A 25146-nucleotide genomic window follows, 5' to 3' on the forward strand; every position below is an offset into this window, starting at 1 on the left:
TAACCACATCCCGTTACACTGGGGGGATAGCCTAGCTCACGAGGAATAACCAGAGGAATAGCCCTATTTTTACACAATGCTATCAAGTGGATGGACAGTAAACAAAACCCTATTGTTGATGAACTGAGAAGGATTGAGAAGATTTACTCTAGACTGGGGCTGCATCTTGGATCCTTTAAGAAATGCCGGGGCTAACAAGGAACTGTGTTTTTTGGGTTGTGTCTGCCATCCTTCTGACAGGATACTTTGACACGGGTAGGTACAGTAGAGGATTTAATGATGACTGTTTGACTTCTGGTCACATGTATAACTGTCTCATGTACTTTTACAGATGCTTTGCATGGGGTTGCTATGGATAGAGGTTTGGTAGTGAAACACTTGAAATCTCAAGACCCCTCTGGGATTTCAAGACAACTGGAGTCAGATGAAGGTCTGGAGGCCTTGACCCACAAGACATACAAAGGAAAGGGTGCTATTTCTAGAAGAAAGCGGAATATTCTTTTCCCCAGTGGAGTGAAGCTTTGTTCTCAAGAGACTGTAGACCAGGCGATAGAAAACCATCTGAAGTACTTTCACCAGCGAGGTAAGCTTTTTCACTACTGTATCTCATGGGCCCTGGGGATTCATTATGACCTGGAGTCTATTCATCTACAATCTTTGTTGTTCAGCCAGATTAATTGAATTCCTGTGGTGCATGCACTCTTATGCAAAAGGTTTTCAAAAGGGTTCTTCGGCTGTCCCCATAGAATAACCCTTTTGGTTCCAGGTAAAACCCTTTTGGGTTCCATGTAGAACCCTCTGTGGAAAGGGTTCTACCCGGAAACAAAAGGGGTCTACCTGGGGTCTACCTGGAACCAAGAAGGGTTCCTCAAAAGGTTCTCCTATGGGGAGAGCCGAAGAACCCTTTTAGCTTCTAGATAGCGTCTTTTTTTCTAAGAGTGTATGTGACAGAAGGCTAATCTCACTCCTTTTATCATATGGCCATCTATGACTTATTACGGATTTAATATGCTTTTATTGTAATAACACAACCATTATATACCATCAAAATGAGTACAACTTTCTGTTTTTAATATAATATATTAATATATTTAATTGGGAATGGACAGGTGGGGAAGATAAATAGATGTTTGTCATGTAAATGTGTGCTCTTTAATCACCTCCAACATGAACCATGCAGTAAGCAGTACTTTTCCAGCCTCTTTATTAAAGCCCTATGGTCATCCACGTGCATGGCTTCAGCTGTTGAAATACAGCCCAGTGTTACCATTCTCTATCAGTCGTTTGTTTGGAACAATGGTTCAGAGCCTTGTTGGAACTCAAGGGAAATTACTAGAAGTCAATCAATGACAGTAACTAATCTATCATGATTCAAGGGCTATAGTTATAGTATTCAGTCATGGAGGTTGAGAAACGCTCCACGTTTAAGATCAAACGTCCAACCTCATTTTGGTATAGACTGATTGATACGGGTAAGGGCCAGATTTCAGGTGAGGCCAGGCAGAGAGCCTGGCACCAGACAGCCTTGCACCAGGGTGCCCTTCTGTCAGTTCAACCCGAACACGTGGTGCTCCACCTGGGGAAGCTTAGAGAGAAAGCCCCAGTCCTCGTTCTGAACCCTGCCTCGCTACCGAAATAGTAGTCCTCTAGACATTGATCAGATGAGCCATGCTGCCAGGAAAATATGAGAGCCCTCAGGCCTGCTCCCGCTAGCTCCTCTACCAAGGGCTTTCTGGTTGTCCTCAGCCTCCAAACCTGAAATGTAGCCTACAGATGTGGCTGCAGATTGAGAGAAAAAGAAAGGGGGTTAATGTTTTTTGCCAGCTTTTTTTGTTCCAAAGCAGAGGTACTGGTACATTGTGAAAACCACATGTCTTGAGCTGAGAAGTCATTTCAATGTCAGCAGGGGTGGTGAAATGGTGATGCTGTCTGGAACCTGGGAGTATATGTGTGTATGGATCAAAAAATGACCTCACATTTCCCTGATTGCCTTCATTTTTCATAGCTGTCCATTGGAGAGATTTTTCCTGTCAGGATCGCTGGCTAAATGTCAGCTAAATGGCAATGTTTGTTTTGGTTACCATGTCCTTGTACTACACAGTGTTATTTAAATCTAGATTGAATATTCATATACGTTAAGCGGGTCTTCTTCTACATCCATCTGTGTCACAGAGTGTGACCTCTGTGTCACGTCTCTGTGTCAGTCAGGGTTGGGGTCAATTCCATTTAAATTCTGTCCAATCAGGAAGTACACCAAAAATTCTGGGTGTGAAAGCTAGTCTCTGACCCAGTCCTGTGTCTGTGTGCTGCCCAGTGTGTCAGGAGACGGTGTGGGAGGCGTTCAAGATCTTCTGGGACCGTCTACCTGAGAGAGATGAGTACCAGGCCTGGGTTAACTTATGTCAGGATGGAACTGTCAGCGTGATGGAGATTGGCAGCAACTTCAGCCGATCAGAGGAGCACGTCTCTCTTGTTAGGGCTGTGAGTGAGAATTTTGTACAATTTGATACGTAAAACATTATGGATATTGATGTGTGTGTGTGTCCAAGTGTGTGTAGTTTATTGGTATGTGATTGAGAAGCTTTATTTATCAATGGATTATGTTTTTATTTCAGAGAGTGGTGATGACTGCTGCTTCGAATAGGTGAGTTCCAAAGTCTCTGTGAGATACCAGCACAAGGAAAAATACAGTGGGGAGAACAAGTATTTGACTGTTGATTTTGCAGGTTTTCCTACTTTTATTTATTTTTACCTTTATTTAACCAGGCAAGTCAGTTAAGAACATATTCTTATTTTCAATGACGGCCTGGGAACAGTGGGTTAACTGCCTGTTCAGGGGCAGAACGACAGATTTGTACCTTGTCAGCTCGGGGGTTTGAACTCGCAACCTTCCGGTTACTAGTCCAACGCTCTAACCACTAGGCTACGCTGCCGCCCCCAGCAGCCAACCACCTCCTTCTGGGTGTGAAAAATTAACAGGTGAGAGCCGGAATTTTTACTGGTTGGTAGGTGATCAAATACTTATGTCATGCAATAAAATGCAAATTAATTACTTAAAAATCATACAATGTGATTTTCTGGATTTTTGTGTTAGATTCCGTCTCTCACAGTTGAACTGTGCCTATGATAAAAATGACAGACCTCTACATGCTTTCTAAGTAGGAAAACCTGCAAAATTGGCAGTGTATCAAATAGTTGTTCTCCCCACTGTAAGTACCTGCCTGTGTGACGTTCAGCAGGTTGCAACGTTACAGAAGGTTCGGGTCACTTAGAGCAGACGTACCCTGCTGTACGTCACACACGTTACTCAACCTCAACCCCTCATCAACCACATTGTATTTACACCACTTCCATGTTCTCCTCATCCCCGTCCCATCCACGTCAGCGAGCCCACAAGCTCAGGGTCCAAAGTGTGCAGGTAGGCCTGTTCCCAACACTAAAGCCTGCTGTCTTGGTGCCCACACAGCTCTATAGAAACACTGCTGTGTTGTATGCTATCCATAACAGTGATGTAGTCCCATGTAGCTCAGTTGGTAGAGCATGGCGCTTGCAACACCAGGGTTGTGGGTTCGATTCCCACGGCGACTAGTATGAAAAATTATGAACATGTATATAAGTCGCTCTGGATAAGAGTCTGCTAAACGATGAAGATGTAACATGTAAATGTGACATCACGGCAGCCTCCGTGCACCACACAGCTCTGCAGCCTGCTCAACCTTTCCCCCCTCGCTTCAACCAGATTCATACAACTACTACATTGTTGTATGATCATAGCCACTGCTGTAGACAGCTTGCTGTGCCTGTAAGCTACACGCATGTAGACAGTAACAGCAAAGTATTATAGCAGGTCTACTTTTGTAATACCTGGTAGTTACATACAGGGGTACAGTGTAATACCTGGTAGTTACATACAGGGGTACAATGTAATACCTGGTAGTTCCATACAGGGTTACAGTGTAACAACATGTAATACCTGGTAGTTACATACAGGGGTACAGTGTAATACCTGGTAGTTACATACAGGGCTACAGTGTAATACCTGGTAGTTACATACAGGGCTACAGTGTAATACCTGGTAGTTACATACAGGGCTACAGTGTAATACCTGGTAGTTACATACAGGGCTACAGTGTAATACCTGGTAGTTACATACAGGGTTACAGTGTAACAACATGTAATACCTGGTAGTTACATACAGGGGTACAGTGTAATACCTGGTAGTTCCATACAGGGGTCCAGTGTAACAACATGTAATACCTGGTAGTTCCATACAGGGGCACAGTGTAACAACATGTAATACCTGGTAGTTACATACAGGGCTACAGTGTAATACCTGGTAGTCCCATACAGGGGTACAGTGTAATACCTGGTAGTTACATACAGGGTTACAGTGTAACAACATGTGATACCTGGTAGTTCCATACAGGGGTACAGTGTAATACCTGGTAGTTACATACAGGGCTACAGTGTAATACCTGGTAGTTACATACAGGGTTACAGTGTAACAACATGTAATACCTGGTAGTTACATACAGGGGTACAGTGTAATACCTGGTAGTTCCATACAGGGGTCCAGTGTAACAACATGTAATACCTGGTAGTTACATACAGGGGTACAGTGTAACAACATGTAATACCTGGTAGTTACATACAGGGCTACAGTGTAATACCTGGTAGTCCCATACAGGGGTACAGTGTAATACCTGGTAGTTCCATACAGGGGTACAGTGTAATACCTGGTAGTTCCATACTGGGGTACAGTGAAATACCTGGTAGTTCCATACAGGGGTACAGTGTAATACCTGGTAGTTACATACAGGGGTACAGTGTAATACCTGGTAGTTCCATACAGGGGTACAGTGTAATACCTGGTAGTTCCATACAGGGGTACAGTGTAACAACATGTAATACCTGGTAGTTACATACAGGGCTACAGTGTAATACCTGGTAGTTACGTACAGGGGTACAGTGTAATACCTGGTAGTTCCATACAGGGGTACAGTGTAATACCTGGTAGTTCCATACAGGGGTACAGTGTAATACCTGGTAGTTCCATACAGGGGTACAGTGTAACAACATGTAATACCTGGTAGTTACATACAGGGCTACAGTGTAACAACATGTAATACCTGGTAGTTCCATACAGGGGTACAGTGTAATACCTGGTAGTTCCATAAAGGGCTACAGTGTACCTTCATGTAATACCTGGTAGTTACATACAGGGGCACAGTGTAATACCTGGTAGTTACATACAGGGGTACAGTGTAATACCTGGTAGTTCCATACAGGGGTACAGTGTAATACCTGGTAGTTCCATACAGGGGTACAGTGTAACAACATGTAATACCTGGTAGTTACGTACAGGGGTACAGTGTAACAACATGTAATACCTGGTAGTTACATACAGGGCTACAGTGTAATACCTGGTAGCTACACACAGGGGTACAGTGTAATACCTGGTAGTTCCATACAGGGGTACAGTGTAATACCTGGTAGTTCCATACAGGGGTACAGTGTAACAACATGTAATACCTGGTAGTTCCATACAGGGCTACAGTGTAATACCTGGTAGCTACATACAGGGGTACAATGTAATACCTGGTAGTTCCATACAGGGGTACAGTGTAATACCTGGTAGTTATATACAGGGCTACAGTGTAATACCTGGTAGTTACGTACAGGGCTACAGTGTAACAACATGTAATACCTGGTAGTTACATACAGGGCTACAGTGTAATACCTGGTAGTTACATACAGGGCTACAGTGTAATAACATGTAATACCTGGTTTTGATTTACAAAATGTTAAAGATTTGCAAATGACATCACAATAGCTTGAAAGCCATTTGAACAGGTATTCCAGTTTGAAGTACTATGTAATTATTGTAATGACGATGTACATTCCTGCGTAACTGCCATTTTATTACACAGGTATGAGGGGTGCTTATTGTAAAGTGGGGCTTTACAACCTATAATCTTTTGTATCACATGTGGAAGTTACTGATTGATTGTCTCTCTTTCACACAGTCCAACATGTTGAAGTTACTAATTGATTGTCTCTCTTTCACACAGTCCAACTGCGGCAACTCCACCAGAATTGGCCACCACCCAAAAAGGTTGACCTCTTAACCTCAATTCAGTGTCTGGGCAAAATGCATCTGTCTTTTATGCCATCTGTTGATCAGTGACAGTATAGCTAGACTATTAGCCCCTGTCTGTAGTGTAGTACTGTCTTGAGGTTATTGTGGGTGCTGCATAGGACTACTGTAGCCTGATCAAGACACGCGTTGCTCCCAGAATAGGCCTTTAATCCTTCTTAATGACACACCACGTTGTCAATGGACAGTGGATAGAGGCACCGCTAGACTTTCCTAAGAGATTGTCTGAACCGCTTGTCTGAACACACTGCTTTTCAATTTCAGTGCCAGACATGTTCAGTAGCAATTCATTGATGTCATGTAGAATGTTTTCTTATATAATTGTATTCTGTGTCATGTATAATACACCCTCTTTTATTCATACTTATATATTCTTTGTTTCTGGGTCACTACTTGTTTTTTTCTGTAGATAATGAAGTCATTGTCATACAGCCAGACACCTTCCCAACCTTGCGAGGAGATGTTGACGTCATTCCTGTCATTACTGCAGAGCCAGTTGAGGAGGTCACAGAGATGGTCCCGCCAGAAACGACTGACTCTGTGACTGAAGATGCTGACATCGACGTCACCTCAGAGACCGACGAGACAATACAGGAGATAGGAGAGGACGCCACTACCGAAGCTGCCTTTGACGTCAACTCCGAAACAGCAGTTGAAGTCATTGCTGAGACTAGCGATGAGGCTGTCCAGGAGGTTAATATGGCTGCTGTTGAGGAAACATCCGATGCTACCTCAGATGACACTGTGCAGATCACATCTGAACCTATTGTCACTGTCATCCATCAGCCCATTAATGAGGTAATTGGGAAAATGTATGAGGAAGTAATCTCAGAAACCACACACAATACAGTGGAGGAGGCAGAAGAGGCCGCTGCAGAGGTCCCATCAGAAGCTGCCATTATGATCCCTATAGAGGTCCCATCAGAGGCTGCCGTTGAGATCCCTGCAGAGGTCCCATCAGAGGCTGCCATTGAGATCCCTGCAGAGGTCCTTTCAGAAGCTGCCATCGATATGCCTGTTGGGTCCACAGACAAGGATATCCCAGAACCTGAAATAACATTTATTCCAGAAACTTCTTTGGAGGCCATTTCTGAAACCCCTTCTGAAGCGCCTTCGGAGGCTGCCACAGAAATCACTTCAGATACCATAGACAAGGAGATCACAGAGGGTGCCACAGAAATCACTTCAGATACCATAGACAAGGAGATCACAGGGGGTGCCACAGAAATCACTTCAGATACCATAGACAAGGAGATCACAGAGGGTGCCACAGAAATCACTTCAGATACCATAGACAAGGAGATCACAGAGGGTGCCACAGAAATCACTTCAGACACCATAGACAAGGATATCACAGAGGGTACTACAGAAATCACTTCAGATACCATAGACAAGGAGATCACAGAGGGTACTACCGAAATCACTTCAGATACCATAGACAAGGAGATCACAGGGGGTACTACAGAAATCACTTCAGATACCATAGACAAGGAGATCACAGAGGGTGCTATAGAAATCACATCAGATACCATAGACAAAGAGATCACAGAGGGCGCCACAGAAATCACATCAGAAACCATAGACAAGGAGATCACAGAGGGTGCCACAGAAATCACTTCAGACACCATAGATGAGGAGATTAAAGAGGCTGCCATAGAGGTCACTTCAGATACCACAGATGAGGAGATCACAGAAGCTGTGGTAGAAGAAAACGTCACTTTGGAGACCACTTCAGACATTGCTACCAAGGCAACGTCAGAAGATACTACAGATGAGGATATTCCAGAGGATGCAGCAGAATTAACTCCAGAAGTTTCTCCAGGGGACACTTCAGAGCCTGAAGCTGCCATGGAGATCCCTTCAGAGGGTTCAGATGGAGATGTTCAGGAGCTCCCTGTGGAGACCACCTCAGAGGCTACAGTAAATGTTGCCCCAGAAGACACTGAAGAGGAGACCCCTGAGATTTTAGAGGAAGTTATCTCAGTTGCCACAACTCATTTGATACTCGAGGCTACGGAGGAGATCACTCCAGAGGCTGTACTAGAGGATACTGTAGCCACTACTACTAATGAAGTGGTAATAGAAATTGGTCCTGAGGAAGAAGTCACTCCAGAAACTTTAGTAAAGGCCATTCCAGAGGATGTAACAGGGATCACTGAAGAAGCAACAATAAAGGCTGAAGTAGAGATGAAGGAAGTTACGATGGAGGTCACCTCAGAAGCCACTTTGGAGGTCACTCCTGAGGTTGAGGAGATTACAGAAGAAACTGCAGTAGAGGACAATCCCGAGGTGGAGATAGAGGTAACTCCAGAGTCTACTGAAGAAGTTCCCGAGGAAGCAGAAGAGGTCCCTTTGGAGACTGCAGTGGAAGAAATCCCCCCAGAGACTGTAGAGATAACTCTGGAAGCTGCTGAAGAAGACTCAACAGAAACTGTAGAAGAAATAGTTTCAGTGACTCCAGAAGAGATAACACCAGAACATTCAGAGGAGGAAATTCCAGAAACTTCAGAGGAGGAAATTCCAGAACCTTCAGAGGAGGAAACTCCAGAGGCTTCAGAAGAGGTCCCATCTGAGGCAGTAGAAGATATCATTCCAGAAGCTACAGAAGAGGCTTCCAAAAAGACAATTACTGAAACTACAGAAGAGGCTTCCGAAGAGATCATTCTAGAGCGTTCAGAAGCTGGAGCAGAGATAACCACAGAGGCTGCAGGTGAGTCCACTCCAGAGGCGACACAGGAGGCTGCTGTGGAGATTACTCATGAGGTTACCACTGAAACTGGAATTTTGACAGACACAGAGGAGAACAATAATGGCGATCGTTATAGGGATGCAGAGGAGAACAATAACGGTGATCGTTATAGGGTCACAGAAGAAACAAATGATGACTTCCTAGGGATCCAAGATATCATAACAGAGGTGGAAAACACGGTAAGGAAATGACGAGGTTATTATTATTGCAATCAATGAAACACAGAATCAATAATCAAATTGTTACTTCATAAAGGATAGAAGCCTTCTTAAACACACAATAAGAGAGGTGCATCAGCTATAGATTAAAGACACTGTCTACTGAAATGAATGAGAGTGAGGTGATATTGTAATGATGTGATCTGTTTTTGTGTCCTGTGTTTAGCTGGGCAATGAGATCGAGGACATCATGACGAGGCCGTCCACACCCATGAAGGAGCAGGTGGTAGAACTCAGAATCCAGCTAAAGGGAGAGAACTACAACGACGCCCTGAGAGACCCCTCTAGCTTCTACTACCAACGCGTGGCCAAACATTTCACCCATAAAGTACAGTAGAGTTGGTATACTGCTGTCCCCACGCAGGCTCTTGGTCCCATCCTTTTTGACACCCGCTTTTGTTTTTGTTTCCTTCTTTTCACATACAGGATGTACACTGAATGTACAAAACATTAGGAACACCTTCCTAATATTGAGTTGCACCTCCGTTTGCCCTCAGAACAGCCTCAATTCGTCAGGGCATGGACTTTACAAGGTGTTGAAAGCGTTCCACAGGGATGCTTGGCCCATGTTGACTCCAAGGCTTTCCGGTTGTGTAAAGTTGGCTGGATGTCCTTTGGGTGGTGAACAATTCTAGATACACACTGGAAACTGTTACGTTGCACTTTTTGAAACACTCAAACCGGCGTGCCTGGCACCTGCTATCATACCCCGTTCAAAGACACTCAAATAATTTGTCTTGCCCATTCACCTTCTGAATGGCACAAATACCCACTCCATGTCTCAATTGTCTCCGGGCTTAAAAATCCTTCTTTAACCCGTCTTCTCACCTTCATATACACTGTCTGAAGTGGATTTAACAGGTGACATCAATAAGGGATCCATCTGTCATGGATAGCAGGTGTTCCTAATGTTTTGGACAGTGTATTTTACACGATTAACTCTTGCGTGTACAGAGTAGAAACAGAAAGTTCTGAAGAGGTAAAGATATCTATATATATTCTACTGTATCTATTTACTGTAAACAACTTTCGAATGTTGTACTGGTTGTCTGGGCTTGCCAGCTACATACTGTATTCACTGAAGAACAGGAAGAAAGCTGCCTGGAAAAATCAGAGGTGCACCAGTCAGTGTGACAGCTCTGGAGACATGTCCTCTGCTGGGAACCCACAGTGATGGATGGTGTATTCCCATCGCTGGATGTTGCCACCTCACATTTTGGCCTTTTCTCCGGCAGAGCCAGAGTTTATGTCAGAGCAGAGGCCATTAGTTATACACGTGTCCCAAATGGCCGCCTATTTCCCAATATAGTGCAGTGCTTTTGACCAGGGCCTGATCAGAGCCCCATGGGGCTCGGGTCAAAAGTAGTGCACTAAATAGGGAATAGGGTGTCATTTGAGATGCAGACATACAGAGAGGATGAATAAGTAAACAACAGGACAGAGCCTTACTGCTGCTGGCCAAGAGGGGAAAGAAGGGAGGTGGCACAGATCCTAGAGGACAGCTTTAGCACACAGACAGCCACTACACAGACTTGGAAAGGGGACTGACTTGATTTTTGTCTATACTGCAGTAACTGATCATACTATGTGGTCCTGGACTGAGAATGATATCGCTAACTGGTGGCGTAAGGGATTCACAGTACTGGTGTAGACGCAGGCATGTCTGGCGAACAGGGTGGATCTTTTTCATTCTCCTGAGAAGAACTCCAACTTGACGTGGTAATTAACTAAGTGTGTTTTCTTTTCATCGTTCTCATCTAGATTGAAGATGCATTTGAAAGGTTACCAGGATTCAAGAAGGTCTTTGTAGTTGAATTCAGGTAAGCGTCATTAGCAGCTATAAATCCATTGATCTACTACCTATAAAGCATCATATTTAATTGAACAGGCAATATGCTATTTCAGTATCAAGTTCTAATATTTCTTTGTCTTTTCCAAATGTGTCCAGGCCTCAGAAGGACCTCCAAAGGTAAGCATGTTTTCTTTCTTCTGACCCAAATAACTGTCTCACAAGGTTTACATCCAGTTGGCTACAGATGTTCATGCGAATATTCTAAAATCTGCATAAAACCACATGCTTGTTGCGGATAAAATGCAAATCAAATGTATTTATATAGCACTTTGTACATCAGCTGATATCTCAAAGTGCTGAACAGAAACCCAGCCTAAAACCCCAAACAGCAAGCAATGCAGGTGTTGAAGCATGTTGGCTAGGAAAACTCCCTAGAAAGGCCAAAACCTAGGAAGAAACCTAGAGAGGAACCAGGCTATGAGGGGTAGCCAGTCCTCTTCTGGCTGTGCCGGGTGGAGATTATAACAGAACATGGCCAAGATGTTCAAATGTTCATAAATGACCAGCATGGTCAAATAATAGGTCTGGGACAGGTAGCACGTCTGGTGAACAGGTCAGGATTCCATAGCCGCAGGTAGAACAGTTGAAACTGGAGCAGTAGCACAGCCAGGTGGACTGGAGACAGCAAGGAGTCATCATGCCAGGTAGTCCTGTGACACTGTGGCCCCATCCGATGATACCCCCGGACAGGGCCAAACAGGAAGGACATAACCCCACCCACTTTGCCAAAGCACAGCCCCCACACCACTAGAGGGATATCTTCAACCACCAACTTACCATCCTGAGACAAGGCCGAGTATAGCCCACAAAGATCTCCGCCATGGCACAACCCAAGGGGGGGCGCCAACCGAGACAGGAAGATCACATCAGTGATTGTTATGGATAATTATTTTTATTTGTCAAATGGCAGCCAGCCAAGCATCGATCATCATGTCACCAGAATAAGACCCTCAATATTTATCGATGTATACACATGAATGCGTTTCCACCGCCATATCTCTCATAATTAATTCCCACCTTGTCTAGCGGATTTGTTTTGTCGACAGATTTACCGACAGATTTGCTGTTCCCATCAGGCCTGTCGTGACATTTTTTATCCAACATGTACTTTACTTTACATAAAAAGGATGGCTGGAAACCTGGTTACTGTTAATGCATTCACATGTCAGGAATTATGGCTCCTAAATCCATGACAACGACCACTGACACACACATTACAGTTGATGACGTCCTGGAGAGTACTGTAATAACGGGCTAGATACCTGTGTGAAAGTGCACTGGAGCGTGATAAATCCATCTCATTGCAATGCTATCACTCCCAGTTCAACCATTATGACTGCACAGTTGAGCTAACCCAAATCCCTCTGAGTCTATCTCACATGTATATCTACTAATGGGATATGCATGTGCATCTGTGTCTGGCTGAGCCAAAGAACCAAGCCTTTACCGTACCTACTGCATGGTTAGATGTTTTCTGCTTATGATGAGATTAAAGGCAGAGCTTTATGACAAGATCACTTTCCTCCTGACTGTCAACCAGTACGGAGGCTCCAGGCCAGATTCCCCCGCAGGTTTAGCCCCTCACTGGTTTCCCCTACAAACTGGCATCGTGGAAATCTAAACGTTGCGAGCACAGTGAGGCCTTTAAACCACCTTCGGCTCTTCACAGTTTGTTCTGCAGGTCATATAAATCCCTGTTAGCATGCAACCTTTAAACGGAGCTGCCAGGGAATTAGAGCTGAAGGAGAATTGGGCTGTCTGGGGGGAGAAAGGGAAGATGGTCATAAACTGACCAGGAACACAGTATCTAGATTAGGATATAGCTTCACCAAACTAGGACCACTTTAAAGGTCCAATGCAGCCATTTTTATCTCAATATCAAATAATTTCTGGGTAACAATTAAGTATCTTACTGTCATTGTTTTCAGTTAAAATAGTCAAAAAGAAACGGAAATATTTTCTTAGCAATGAACACTTTCTCAAGCGAGAATTTCCCTCGGACTGTCTGGGAGTGGTCTGAGTTAGGAGGGGAAAACTGAAAACTAGCTGGTATTGGCAGAGAGGTTTGAAACTCTCTTTCTAATTGTTGTATTAAATAACTGACCGCATGGTGATGAAAAGGCATAAGCTCCATACCACCAAAACAGGCAGAAATTTCAGGCTGTCTTTTTAAACAGCTCTTTTACTTAAAAGGGGATTATCATAGTTTTCACAATTTCACAGTAAAGTTCCAACCTCATTGTGTGGAAATATCTATAAAACACGGGAAAATCACGTTTTTGACTGCACTGTGCCTAAACTAGGACCTCTGTAATAATTAAGCTAGGACCTCTTTAAGCTAGGACCTCTTTAAGCTAGGACCTCTGTAATAATTAAGATAGGACCTATTTAAGCTAGGACCTCTTTAAGCTAGGATCTCTGTAATAATTAAGCTAGGACCTCTGTCTCTCTCTGTTCCTCAATGTATCTCTCTGTTCCTCAATGTGTCTCTCTGTTCCTCAATATGTCTCTCTGTTCCTCAATGTCTCTGTTCCTCAATATGTCTCTCTGTTCCTCAATGTGTCTCTGTTCCTCAATGTGTCTCTCTGTTCCTCAATGTGTCTCTCTGTTCCTCAATGTGTCTCTCTGTTACTCAATGTGTCTCTCTCTGTTCCTCAATGTGTCTCTCTGTTCCTCAATGTGTCTCTCTGTTACTTGATGTGTCTCTCTGTCCCTCAATGTGTCTCTCTGTTCCTCAATATGTCTCTCTGTTCCTCAATATGTCTCTCTCTCTCTCTATCAAATGAATATTGCTCCTCTAGGGGTATCTTGTCTGTGGTAGTCCACTACGCAGTGACTCTGGAAGTGGACGGGGCAGGCATCAGTAACGAGACCATGGACTACATCAACCTCCAGTCCAACGTGGTGGAGAAGTCTTACCGTGACGCCGTTGAACGCCCCACTGTGGTCTACACCATAACAGACTTCCGAAACTACATCACTGAAGCCCTGCACAAGGAGAACTTCATGAGCAACACCACTCTGGATGTAGACCCTGACTCACTGCAGCTAGAGCGAGGTAGGTCTACAGACCGGCTAAACTGTACAACAGGTGGTCATGAACTCTGGTCCTAGAGAGCTACATTATGAGAAGGCTTTTATTCCAGCCCAGAACTAACACACCTAACCAGACTAATAATAGTATTGAGGATTAGTTGATCTAGTACAATTAAGTGTGTTAGTGCTGAAACAAAAGCTTGCTCAGAGAGCAGTCCTCCAGGAACAGGGTTGGCGACCACTGCTAAATAAGGGTTTAGTCCTGGGATTTGTGTGAAAAGGTAAAAGGGTTCTCCAGTTGATTTGTGTACGACTGTTTTATTTTCCAGTTGATAACTTGTTTCTGGGAGGGAGACCCACCACTAAACCAGAAGAGTCCAATGACATGATGGTGAGTGAGTGTCAGTTCACTGCTCCACATTGTCCTGAGGAACATTGTGTATTGCATCTGTTTAACAATATAGTCAACTGAATATGTCGTTGATGACATTGCTAGTTCAATGTGTGTTGGTGTGTAGGCTACACTAAAATGAATGCAATGAAAGTCATTTGTTGCTAAAGTTGCTTTGGAAAATGGAATTCATACCCAGCTGTCTCAGTTCAGTAAAAGTCTGTAAAAATAGTCAAGTCCATTTTACACAAAACTATTCTCAAGACGCAAGTCAGCATGCCATATTAAGCAAACAGTTGTGTTCAATCACTAAGAAATATAGAAAGAAATCTGGTTTGAGTGGAAATATGACATGAATTTATTACGCCGAATGATTCGCTTTTCTCATAGACGGCACTGTAATTACAAAGACACATTTGACTGGGAACAAACTTAATAATCTCAGAATTTACTCCCTCAATTTTTTCCTATTTTTTCTCATCCTTTATTAAACTGATTTACAATCTTGTTTAGGCTGAATGGCCTTGTCCAATTTGTCTTGACTACCATGTGTTCTCTCTCATTCTCTCAGGTAATGGCAAGCTTCCTAGGGTCTAACACAGGCACAAGGCAGTTACTGGTAGTTAAAGATAAGCACATCTGAAGTCCATTCGTTATTAAATGAGTCCACTTTGACCAAACAGAACTTTATTGTTGTCCTTAGGGCATAACACAACTTTTTGTTTATCCTGTGGTGAAAGACAATGACGCTCTGCTCATTTGTGTGAACACAACCCGGTTTGACGGTCTCTCTGAGTCACATGGCTGTTTGCAGGAAGCCCATTTTCATTGTGGAAGATGAAGTGTGTGTGTGTGTGTGTGTGTGTGTGTGTGTGTGTGTGTGTGTGTGTGTGTGTGTGTGTGTTTCTCTGTCCCTTGAGCAGGACATACTAATACAGAACATATGTTGAGGTTAAAAGGCCTGTGTTGTTGCATTCATTCATATAGGGCATCTGTTGCTGGGATGTATATGTGAATTTCACTCAGATTTAGTTTATCGTGAGGTATTTTGTGTTTCTGAATATTTACTTTGTGAAGCACACATATCAAGGGCTACATCTGTATCTGTTACAACTCAACCTTGTGAGAGAGAAACACTCTGCTACAACTCAACCTTGTGAGAGAGAAACACTCTGCTACAACTCAACCTTGTGAGAGAGAAACACTCTGCTACAACTCAACCTTGTGAGAGAGAAACACTCTGCTACAACTCAACCTTGTGAGAGAGAAAAACACAACTAATCTGCAGCTGCAGCTAGGGAGGCACAGAGGGCCGGCTTTTGTGTCCAAATGTATCTTCTGCGTGCCAGTGCAATTTCTTTCCACTGAAGTTAGTCTGGATATAAGGATGAATTTCCACTGTAATTCATAGAAGATGTTGAGGATCATTTTTTCCCCCCACTTTGACTTCTATAAGGGCTGTTGAATGTATACGTGATCATATCTGTCATCCTATGCATGTGCTTTTTGATCTGTGCATGGGAAAATGTAGGTATTTATGTATGCATGGGTGGTGTAGGTCTATATAAGTCTATGTAGTTCTATGTACTGTAGTTGCGTGTGTCCATCCTTGGGCCATGGCCAGCCCAGGTGTATCGTCCGGGAAATTCCCGTATAGATAGAGGATTTAGGATTATCTTTCCTCTAGCCAGCCTAATCTAGGTATATTCTTGGCATTTTCTATGTTTGCCGTGTCTGCCAGCCTCCCGTTTGGGCTACAGGCAGACAACAATACACACGGACGTTCATTTAAGTGTGAGTTACTAGACGTACATTTCTCTAACGTTAGTAGAATGTCAGAATAATGTCAGTGCACTTTTATCGACCTTTGTCTTTTCTTCCTGGTGTGTCAGGACAATGTTCTGGCTGCTGAGAAACCACCAGATGCTCCTGGCCAAGACTTGGATGTCAGCGACATCTTCCTGAAGAAGGATGATTTCCTGTTTCCTGTGGACCCTTTGAAAGGCTCCGGGAGCGTTGTGGCCAGTGAAAATGATGTGTTCGTTCTGGATGAAACCACCTTGCCACCCAGCACCACTGCTGTCCCTGCAGAGAGTGAGCCGTCCTGTTTCTACTTCCTAAATCACGAGATCACATTCACATCACCTTGTATACTGTCAACCACACAGTAACACCCAACACAAAAAAACACATTCAAATCTGATTTAATAGAGTTTTGAAACCATTTATCCATTGTTAATATCATGGATTCTCCTCTATTCTGTTTTCACTCTGTTTCCCTTCACTGAAGAGAAGGGAGATTCCGTGTTCCAGTAACAAAGCATGTGTTTTCCTGTTTTTCTAGATAATGGAAATATTGAAGAAGAGGGATTTCTTCTCAGCAACACTCAGCAAGACTCTGATACTCCCGATGGGGATGGTGTGGTCGGTGCTGGAGGCTCCTCTACCTCCTCCCCTTCACAACCACAGACCACAGAGGCCCCGGTCCCGGCACCTCCCAGAGTAGACCCAGATTTGGATGCTGGCTCTGGCTCCGGCTTCTCTGGGGATGACCAAGGGGCTGACGTCTTCCCATGGTTTCCCGTGACAACTGAGGAGACAGACTACATAGAGGAGGATGAGGAGGATTCTATGGTGGGGGAGGTGCATTTTCCAGATCCAGAAGTGGAACCAAAGGAGGAAGAGAAGAAGGATGAGGAGAAGGGGGAAGAGATCACCAAATCTGTCCTGACTGAAACTCCAGAGGAAATGGGTCCTTTTGAGTCCCATCCAGAATCTGCCCCAGTTGAGGAAGAGCCACAACAGCCTTTCTTGGACAGGCTGCCTGTGACCCAAGACATTAGTACCCGACCTGACTACACGACCACCGCTGAAGTACCTGTGTTCTGGACCGCAGAGACCCTGACCGTGGAGCTCTCCATACAAACGCTGGAGTCCTCTGGGATTTATGACGATTATTACCCAAGCGAACCATTCACCATCATAGCACCAGTCACTGATTATCCCTATCCTCAGTTTTACACCACTGAGGCCCTGGTGTTGGAAGGGCCAGCAGCTGAGACCCATGGTTCTGTTGAGGAGCTGTCGGAGCCAACTAGTCCAATAGAGGTTGAACTCCCCACAGTTACTGAGTCACCTACCTTCATAGACATGGAGCTGTTCACAGTCAAGGAGTCCATCTTCGATATGATCACCTCCGAACCACCAGAGATCGAAGCCTTCACCGACAGACCTTTACTCTTGGTGCCCGATCCTGAGGATGAAGATGGAGAGGTGGAGATCTTGGAGGAACAGGGGGCGGAGGCCGCAGGGCCCTTGGCCACACTACTCCCAGCCCTTGACATCTCAGAGGAGGACCTAGCTGAAGATCAAATCTTTGTTGTGGCTGCAGGTACAGCAGCCCCGGAAGTCATAGAGTCTCATAACATCTTATCCCCCGAGAAGGAATCTCCCTTCTCTCGTATATCTGACTCTGTACCAGAAGAGGAGGAAGCCACACACCATCCAGCCACCACAGAAATAGCACCACATGGTGACATTGAAATCTCTAAGACACCTGAAATTGCCCCAACAATCCTACCTCCATTCTTCCAGCCCACATTCAGACACACAGAAAACCTGCTTGAGGCAGCAGAAGAGTCAGATGTTAGCATTGAAGAAGGAGATGTTAGCATGGCGCTAGCAACCCCTTCCCCAGCTCACGACACATACGAACTAGAAGTCGGCACTTCAATCCAAGCGGTTGGAGACTACGCACCAGACTCCCCCATGTCGGAAATTGACCTCACCTTCAACGTGTATGACGGAACGAGTCACATGGACGGGGACAGCAGCGGGTACTCCAGCATCGCCCACGGATCAGACGTGGGCAGCATCGTCATGGCGAAGAGCCCTGGCAAGGATCTGATGGTGTTCTTCAGTTTGAGGGTGACGAACATGATGTTCTCTGAGGATCTCTTCAACAAGAGTTCCACAGAGTACAAAGCCCTGGAGCAGAGGTTCCTCGAACTGGTAAAGGATATATGGGATTATCTGCAATAACATTGGGGTATGGGGGCCATAAATGAATGTTCAGTATGCGTAGAGACGGCCTACTCAAGTCCATTTGACCATTTTCATTGCTTTGAATGTTGTAATATGTTGCATATAATGGATTCTGTAGTAGAACTTTCTAATTAACTGTTTCCATGGTTATTGGATTTGTCACAAGTCATACAGTACCTGTGGAATACAGTATATCTTGGTGTTTTGGGAAGCATAAAGTAACAATGTCTCTTTCTCGTCTGTAGCTCATCCCTTACCTGCAGTCCAACCTCAGCAACTTCCAGAACCTGGAGATCCTGAATTTCCGTAACGGCAGCATTGTGGTGAACAGCAGGATGAAGTTTGGGAAGCCCGTCTCTCGGGGGGTCACCAATACTGTGTACCTTATCCTAGAGGACTTTGCTAACTCAGCCTTCCAAACCATGAACCTCGCCATAGACAAATACTCACTGGATGTGGAATCAGGTAAACCTCAGCTGCAAACAAGTGATTCTTGAGTGATGTTATTCTGCAGTGAGAGTAGGAAATGTATGAAATCATGTCAACAAGGACTCATTGTTGTGAAGCATTTCCTGACAGTAATGTCCGTTTTGTGGCTGATCTTCTGTAGCTGAGGTTCATTATTGGATGTTGAAATATGTGAAAGTCGACAACAGAAGCAATGGCATGCTGACCTAACCCAAACTTCTCACATTAACACATCAGCAGGAGATTGCTGTATTGAGTCATTGAAGTGAGATGACTCTCTAGTTATGAATCAAGTTGTTTTCTCAACACTTTGTAACTCAAAGAGCCCACGAAAATAACATAATGATCTCAATGTGTCAATGGCTTTGATACTGTGGTCCCGGGGATGGTGATCTCATGTGGTTGACACTTCTGTTTGGGCTAGGGTTGCAAAATTCCGGGAACTTTCAATAAATTCCCTGGATTTACCAAAATCCCGGTTGGAGGATTCCAGGAATCAGGAGGGATTAAGCAGGAAATCCAGAATCCTCCAACCAGGTCTTCTGGAAAACCTGGGAATTTTGCAACCCTCGTCTGGGCAGATGTACAATGTGACCAGCAACAGTACTGTACAGTATGTGTCATAATGAGGATGAGTCACCATGGTGTTATTCTATAAGGCCGGCTGGGTTGTTATAGTATAATCTGTGTTGTAATCTGTCTGAGCCAATCATAATCATCTACTGTAACACTGATGCTTAATCATGTCACATCATGTAAGGTCTCCACAGGGCATCAGATTAGGAAAAGACAAGGTATTTGTTAAGGGTTAAGGTTAGAGGTAGAGAGTTAAGGTTGGAGTCAGAGTTAGGGTTAGAATACTTTGCTATTTTCTAGAATGTTCCGATAGTGACAACTAAAGTACTCTGGGCACGTCATCATCAGCCAATTTACGACTAAAGTCTGAAACATTCTAACATATATTTTCTGTGGTGTATTTATGTGTTATTTTAGAATTAGTGGGCTTTAACCACCATCACCAGCACAGTCAAACCACCATCCCTGAGTCACCAGGTTCTCAGATGGTAGAACTGAGGTCACACAAAACACATTTCTTTATGTTTTCTTTGTCGTTGCCAGGCAACCAGGCAAACCCCTGCAAGTTCCAAGCGTGTAATGAGTATTCGATGTGCACGGTGAACCGCTGGTCCGGGGAGGCGGAGTGTGTGTGTGACGCGGGTTACTTCAGCGTGGACGGACTGCCGTGCCAGAGTATCTGTGACCTGCAGGAGGACTTCTGTCTCAACGATGGGAAGTGTGATGTCATCCCTGGCAAGGGAGCCATCTGCAGGTGGGTGGGAGTTTAGTTAAGGACACTGACGTGATGAATTCACTATAGGGTTGTGTATGTGTATGTGTGTGTTTGAGATGCATATGGTTCTAATGCTGTTCTGTGTGGTTCTAGATGTCGTGTTGGAGAGAATTGGTGGTACCGCGGTGAACACTGTGAGGAGTATGTGTCAGAACCTCTGGTGGTGGGCATCGCCATAGCGTCGGTGGCTGGATTCCTATTGGTGGCCTCTGGGGCAATCTTCTTCCTGGCCAGGACTCTGAGGGACGGTTATGACAAGGAGGATTCAGAGGATCCTCTACGGTAAGCAGCAGACTCATAAACCCAGAGGGAGAAGGAGTAAATCTGATTATTTACCTGACCTCTTGTATTTACAGATGGATTACGATGTGTAATGGTTATTTAAGATATCACTGCAGTGTTGCTTGTAGAGTAATGTCATCTGATAATATTTTGCCTTATCTTGCCTAATAACTGCAGTACCAGTCAAAAGTTTGGACACACCTACTTAGTGTTTTTCTTTATTTTTACTATTTTCTACATTGAAGAATAATAGTGAAGATATCAACACTATGAAATAACACATATGGAATCATGTAGTAACCAAAAAAGTGTTAAACAAATCAAAATATATTTTATATTTGAGATTCTTCAAATAGCCACCCTTTGCCTCGATGACAGCTTTGCACACTCTTGGCATTCTCTCAACCAGCTTCACCTAGAATACTTTTCCAACAGTCTTGAAGGAGTTCTCCACATGTGCTGTGCACTTGTTGGCTGCTTTTCCTTCACTCTGCGGTCCAACTCATCCCAAACCATCTCAATTGGGTTGAGGTTGGGTGATTGTGGAGGCCAGGTCATCTGATGCTGCACTCCATCACTCTCCTTCTGGTCAAATAGCCCTTACACAGCCTGTCGATGTGTTGGGTCATTGTCCTGTTGAAAAACAAATGATAGTCCCACTAAGCGCAAACCAGATGGGATGGTGTATCGCTGCAGAATGCTGTGGTAGCCGGTTAAGTCTGCCTTGAATTCTAAATAAATCACTGACAGTGTCACCAGCACACTGACAGTGTCACCATCACACCTCCTCCTCCATGCTTCACGGTGGGAACCACACATTCGGAGATCATCCGTTCACCTACTCTGCGTCTCACGAAGACACGGCGGTTGGAACCAAAAATCTCAAATTTGGACTCATCAGACCTAAGGACAGGTTTCCACCGGTCTAATGTTCATTGCTCGTGTCTCTTCTTATTATTGGTGTCTTTAGTAGTGGTTTCTTTGCAGAAATTCGACCATGAAGGCCTTATTCAGATAGTCTCATCTGAACAGTTGACGTTGAGATGTATCTGTTACTTGAAATCTGTGAAGCATTTATTTGGGCTGCAATTTCTGAGGCTGGTAACTCTAATGAACTTATCCTCTGCAGCAGAGGTAACTCTGGGTCTTCCTTTCCTGTGGCGGTCATCATGAGAACCAGTTTCATCATAGCGCTTGATGGTTTTTGCGACTGCATTTGAAGAAACTTTCAAAGTTCTTGAAATGTTGCATTTTGACTGACCTTCATGTCTTATAGTAATGATGGACTGTTGTTTATTGTTGCTTATTTGAGCTGTTCTTGCCATAATATGGACTTGGTCTTTTACCAAATAGGGCTGTCCTCTGTATACCAACCCTACCTTGTCACAACACAACTGATTGTCTCAAACGCATGATGAAGGAAAGAAATTCCACAAATGAACTTTTAACAAGGCACACCTGTTAATTGAAATGCATTCCAGGTGACTATGTCATGAAGCTGGTTGAGAGAATCCTAAGCGTGTGAAAATCTATCATCAATTCAAAGGGTGGCTACTTTGAAGAACCTCAAATATAAAATATATTTTGATTTATTTAAAAACGTTTTTTGGTTACTACATGATCCCATAGGTGTTATTTCATAGTTTTGATTTCTTCACTATTTTTCTACAATGTTGAAAATAGTACAAATAAAGAAAAACCTTTGAATGAGTAGGTGTGTCCAAGCTTTTGACTAGTACTGTATGTAGTAGTACAGTTAAGAAGGTTAAGAAATACTATACTGGTGTGTAGACAGACAATAAATGTAGATGGTTGTCCTAAAATGTTTTGGTTAAGTGAAGCTTTGTGCATTGTTAACGGGGTATTTAGTCAGCCACCAATTGTGCAAGTTCTCCCACTTAAAGAGATGAGAGAGGCCTGTAATTTTCATCATAGGTACACTTCAACTATGACAGACAAAATGAGGGAAAAAAATCCAAAAAATCACATTGTAGGATTTTTAATGAACTTATTTGCAAATTATGGTGGAAAATAAGTATTTGGTCAATAACAAAAGTTTATCTCAATACTTTGTTATATACCCTTTGTTGGCAATGACAGAGGTTAAATGTTTTCTGTAAGTCTTCACAAGGTTTTCACACACTTTTGCTGGTATTTTGGCCCATTCCTCCATGCAGATCTCCTTTAGAGCAGTGATGTTTTGGGGCTGCTGCTGGGCAACACGGACTTTCAATCCCCTCCAAAGATTTTCTATGGGGTTGAGATCTGGAGACTGGCTAGGCCACTCCAGCACTCCAGGTCTACAATTTTGTTTCTGGTGTCCTTTGACAGCTCTTTGGTCTTGGCCATAGTGGAGTTTGGAGTGTGACTGTTTGAGGTTGTGGACAGGTGTCTTTTATACTGATAGCAAGTTCAAACAGGTGCCATTAATACAGGTAACGAGTGGAGGACAGAGGAGCCTCTTAAAGAAGAATTTACAGGTCTGTGAGAGCCTGAAATCTTGCTTGTTTGTAGGTGACCAAATACTTATTTTCCACCATAATTTGAAAATAAATTCATAAAAAATCCTACAATGTGATTTTCTGGATTTTTCCCCTCATTTTTTCTGTCATAGTTGAAGTGTACCTATGATGAAAATTACAGGCCTCTCTCATCTTTTTAAGTGGGAGAACTTGCACAATTGGTGGCTGACTAAATACTTTTTTGCCCCACTGTATGGGTGTGTGTGTGTGTGTGTGAATGTGTGTGCCTCGACAGCTGCCCTGAGATTAGCCTGCCTGCTTCTAGTGACACAAGGCCTGGCCTCGACAGATAGACCTTGGGCCAATGCCCATGTTAGCACCATGGGCCCTTCTAACAGCCCCGCCCTGCAGTCTCCCACTGTTACCAATAAACTGTCCACAGACTGCTAGATTGGACTCCTGACCAGTTCAGTGTGTTTCTCATATGAGTGTTTAGCTCATGGAACATGGCGTACTGTATAATGTAAAGACTGTATCTGATGGAGCTGCAGTCCACAACACTTCCTGTTCAAAGGTTGGAATGTATAGTTAACAAAACATTTCCAAAGGGGAAATTACATTAGTTTGTGCCGAAGGTTTTTTATTTAGTACAGCGTAGCTTGTCAGATGTTGTTTATTACAGATATGGAGCAGCGGCTGGAGCTACAGGCAGCGGGGAACTCACAATGAAACTTCATCTGTGGTAGGAATGGGAGAGAGGGAGAGAGAAATACAGAGAGAGAGAGAAATAAAGACAGAAAGGGAGAGAAATAGAGAGATAAATAAATAGAGAGGGAGAGAGAGAGGGAGAGAGATAAATAAAGAGAGAGGGAGAGAGATAAATAAAGAGAGAGGGAGAGAGATAAATAAAGAGAGAGGGAGAGAGATAAATAAAGAGAGAGGGAGAGAGAGAAATAAAGAGAGAGGGAGAGAGATAAATAAAGAGAGAGGGAGAGAGATAAATAAAGAGAGAGGGAGAGAGATAAATAAAGAGAGAGGGAGAGAGATAAATAAAGAGAGAGGGAGAGAGATAAATAAAGAGAGAGGGAGAGAGATAAATAAAGAGAGAGGGAGAGAGATAAATAAAGAGAGAGAGAGAAATAAAGAGAGAGGGAGAGAGAAAGAGAGCGAGAAATAATGAGAGAGGGAGACAGAAAGAAAGAAAGAGCACGAGGGAGAGAAAGAGAGAGTCCGAGACAGAGGGTGAATGAGTGAGTGAGAGAGCGAGAGAGAGAGAGAGCGATGTCATTAGGTACAGGCCAGTACAACAGAATAACATCATGTGTCTGTGTGTTGCATGCCAACGTAGGTTGATATCAGGTTGACATCCTGTTTAGATTGGACAGGACACAATGTCACTTTCCACTCACCGGCATAGGTCATCACGTATCATGCCAACCCCATACGGCTGTGGGTGTGTTTGTGTTTGTATGTGTGCCTCACTTGGCCGCACCGCACGTACAGGCTGAAATGTTATTGCTCATCATTATTACCGGTAAGTAGACAGAACACATCATTCTCAGTGGTGTGACATCAGCCACCTTTCTATTGCACCAGAAAAAATGTTCCTGCTTCCATCGTTTTCAACAAACATTTTTTTAAATGTATTTTATTTCACCTTTATTTAACCAGGTAGGCCAGTTGAGAACAAGTTCTCATTTACAACTACGACCTGGCCAAGATCTGGCCAAGACCTGGCCAAGATAAAGCAGTGTGACAAAAACAACAACGCAGAGTTAAACATGGGATAAACAATTGTACAGTCAATAACACAATAGAATAATCTGTATACAGTGTGTGCAAATGTAGTAAGGTTATAAGACAATAAATAGGCCAATAGTGGCAAAGTAATTACAATTTAGCAATTTACACTGGAATGATAAATGTGCAGATGAGGATGTGCAAGTAGAAATACTAGTGTGCAAAAGAGCAGATAAACACAAATCTGGGGATGAGGTAGGTAGTTGGGCTATGTACAGCTGCAGCGATCGTTAGGCTGCTCTGACAGCCGATACTTGAAGTTAGTGAGGGAGATATAAGTCTCCAACTTCAGTGATTTTTGCAATTCATTCCAGTCATTGGCAGCAGAGAACTGGA

General features: G+C 43.7%; 1 protein-coding gene across 1 annotated transcript in view; it reads left to right on the forward strand.

Annotated features, from left to right (window-relative positions):
• The window catches only part of LOC115144423 (interphotoreceptor matrix proteoglycan 2-like), a 30834-nt gene continuing 5688 nt past the window's right edge, over nt 1–25146 (forward strand). Inside the window, exons 1-17 of the mRNA XM_065023682.1 lie at nt 1–255; nt 332–583; nt 2315–2481; nt 2616–2644; nt 3386–3418; nt 6072–6115; nt 6567–9085; nt 9291–9452; nt 10886–10944; nt 11073–11093; nt 13778–14034; nt 14342–14403; nt 16296–16497; nt 16748–18414; nt 18693–18912; nt 20035–20245; nt 20360–20548. Of these exons, the coding sequence (XP_064879754.1) occupies nt 183–255; nt 332–583; nt 2315–2481; nt 2616–2644; nt 3386–3418; nt 6072–6115; nt 6567–9085; nt 9291–9452; nt 10886–10944; nt 11073–11093; nt 13778–14034; nt 14342–14403; nt 16296–16497; nt 16748–18414; nt 18693–18912; nt 20035–20245; nt 20360–20548 (6167 nt within the window). The 5' untranslated portion in view covers nt 1–182. The remainder of the gene's footprint in view (nt 256–331; nt 584–2314; nt 2482–2615; nt 2645–3385; nt 3419–6071; nt 6116–6566; nt 9086–9290; nt 9453–10885; nt 10945–11072; nt 11094–13777; nt 14035–14341; nt 14404–16295; nt 16498–16747; nt 18415–18692; nt 18913–20034; nt 20246–20359; nt 20549–25146) is intronic.

Source organism: Oncorhynchus nerka, linkage group LG2, assembly GCF_034236695.1.
Source record: "Oncorhynchus nerka isolate Pitt River linkage group LG2, Oner_Uvic_2.0, whole genome shotgun sequence".
Lineage (NCBI taxonomy): Eukaryota > Metazoa > Chordata > Actinopteri > Salmoniformes > Salmonidae > Oncorhynchus > Oncorhynchus nerka.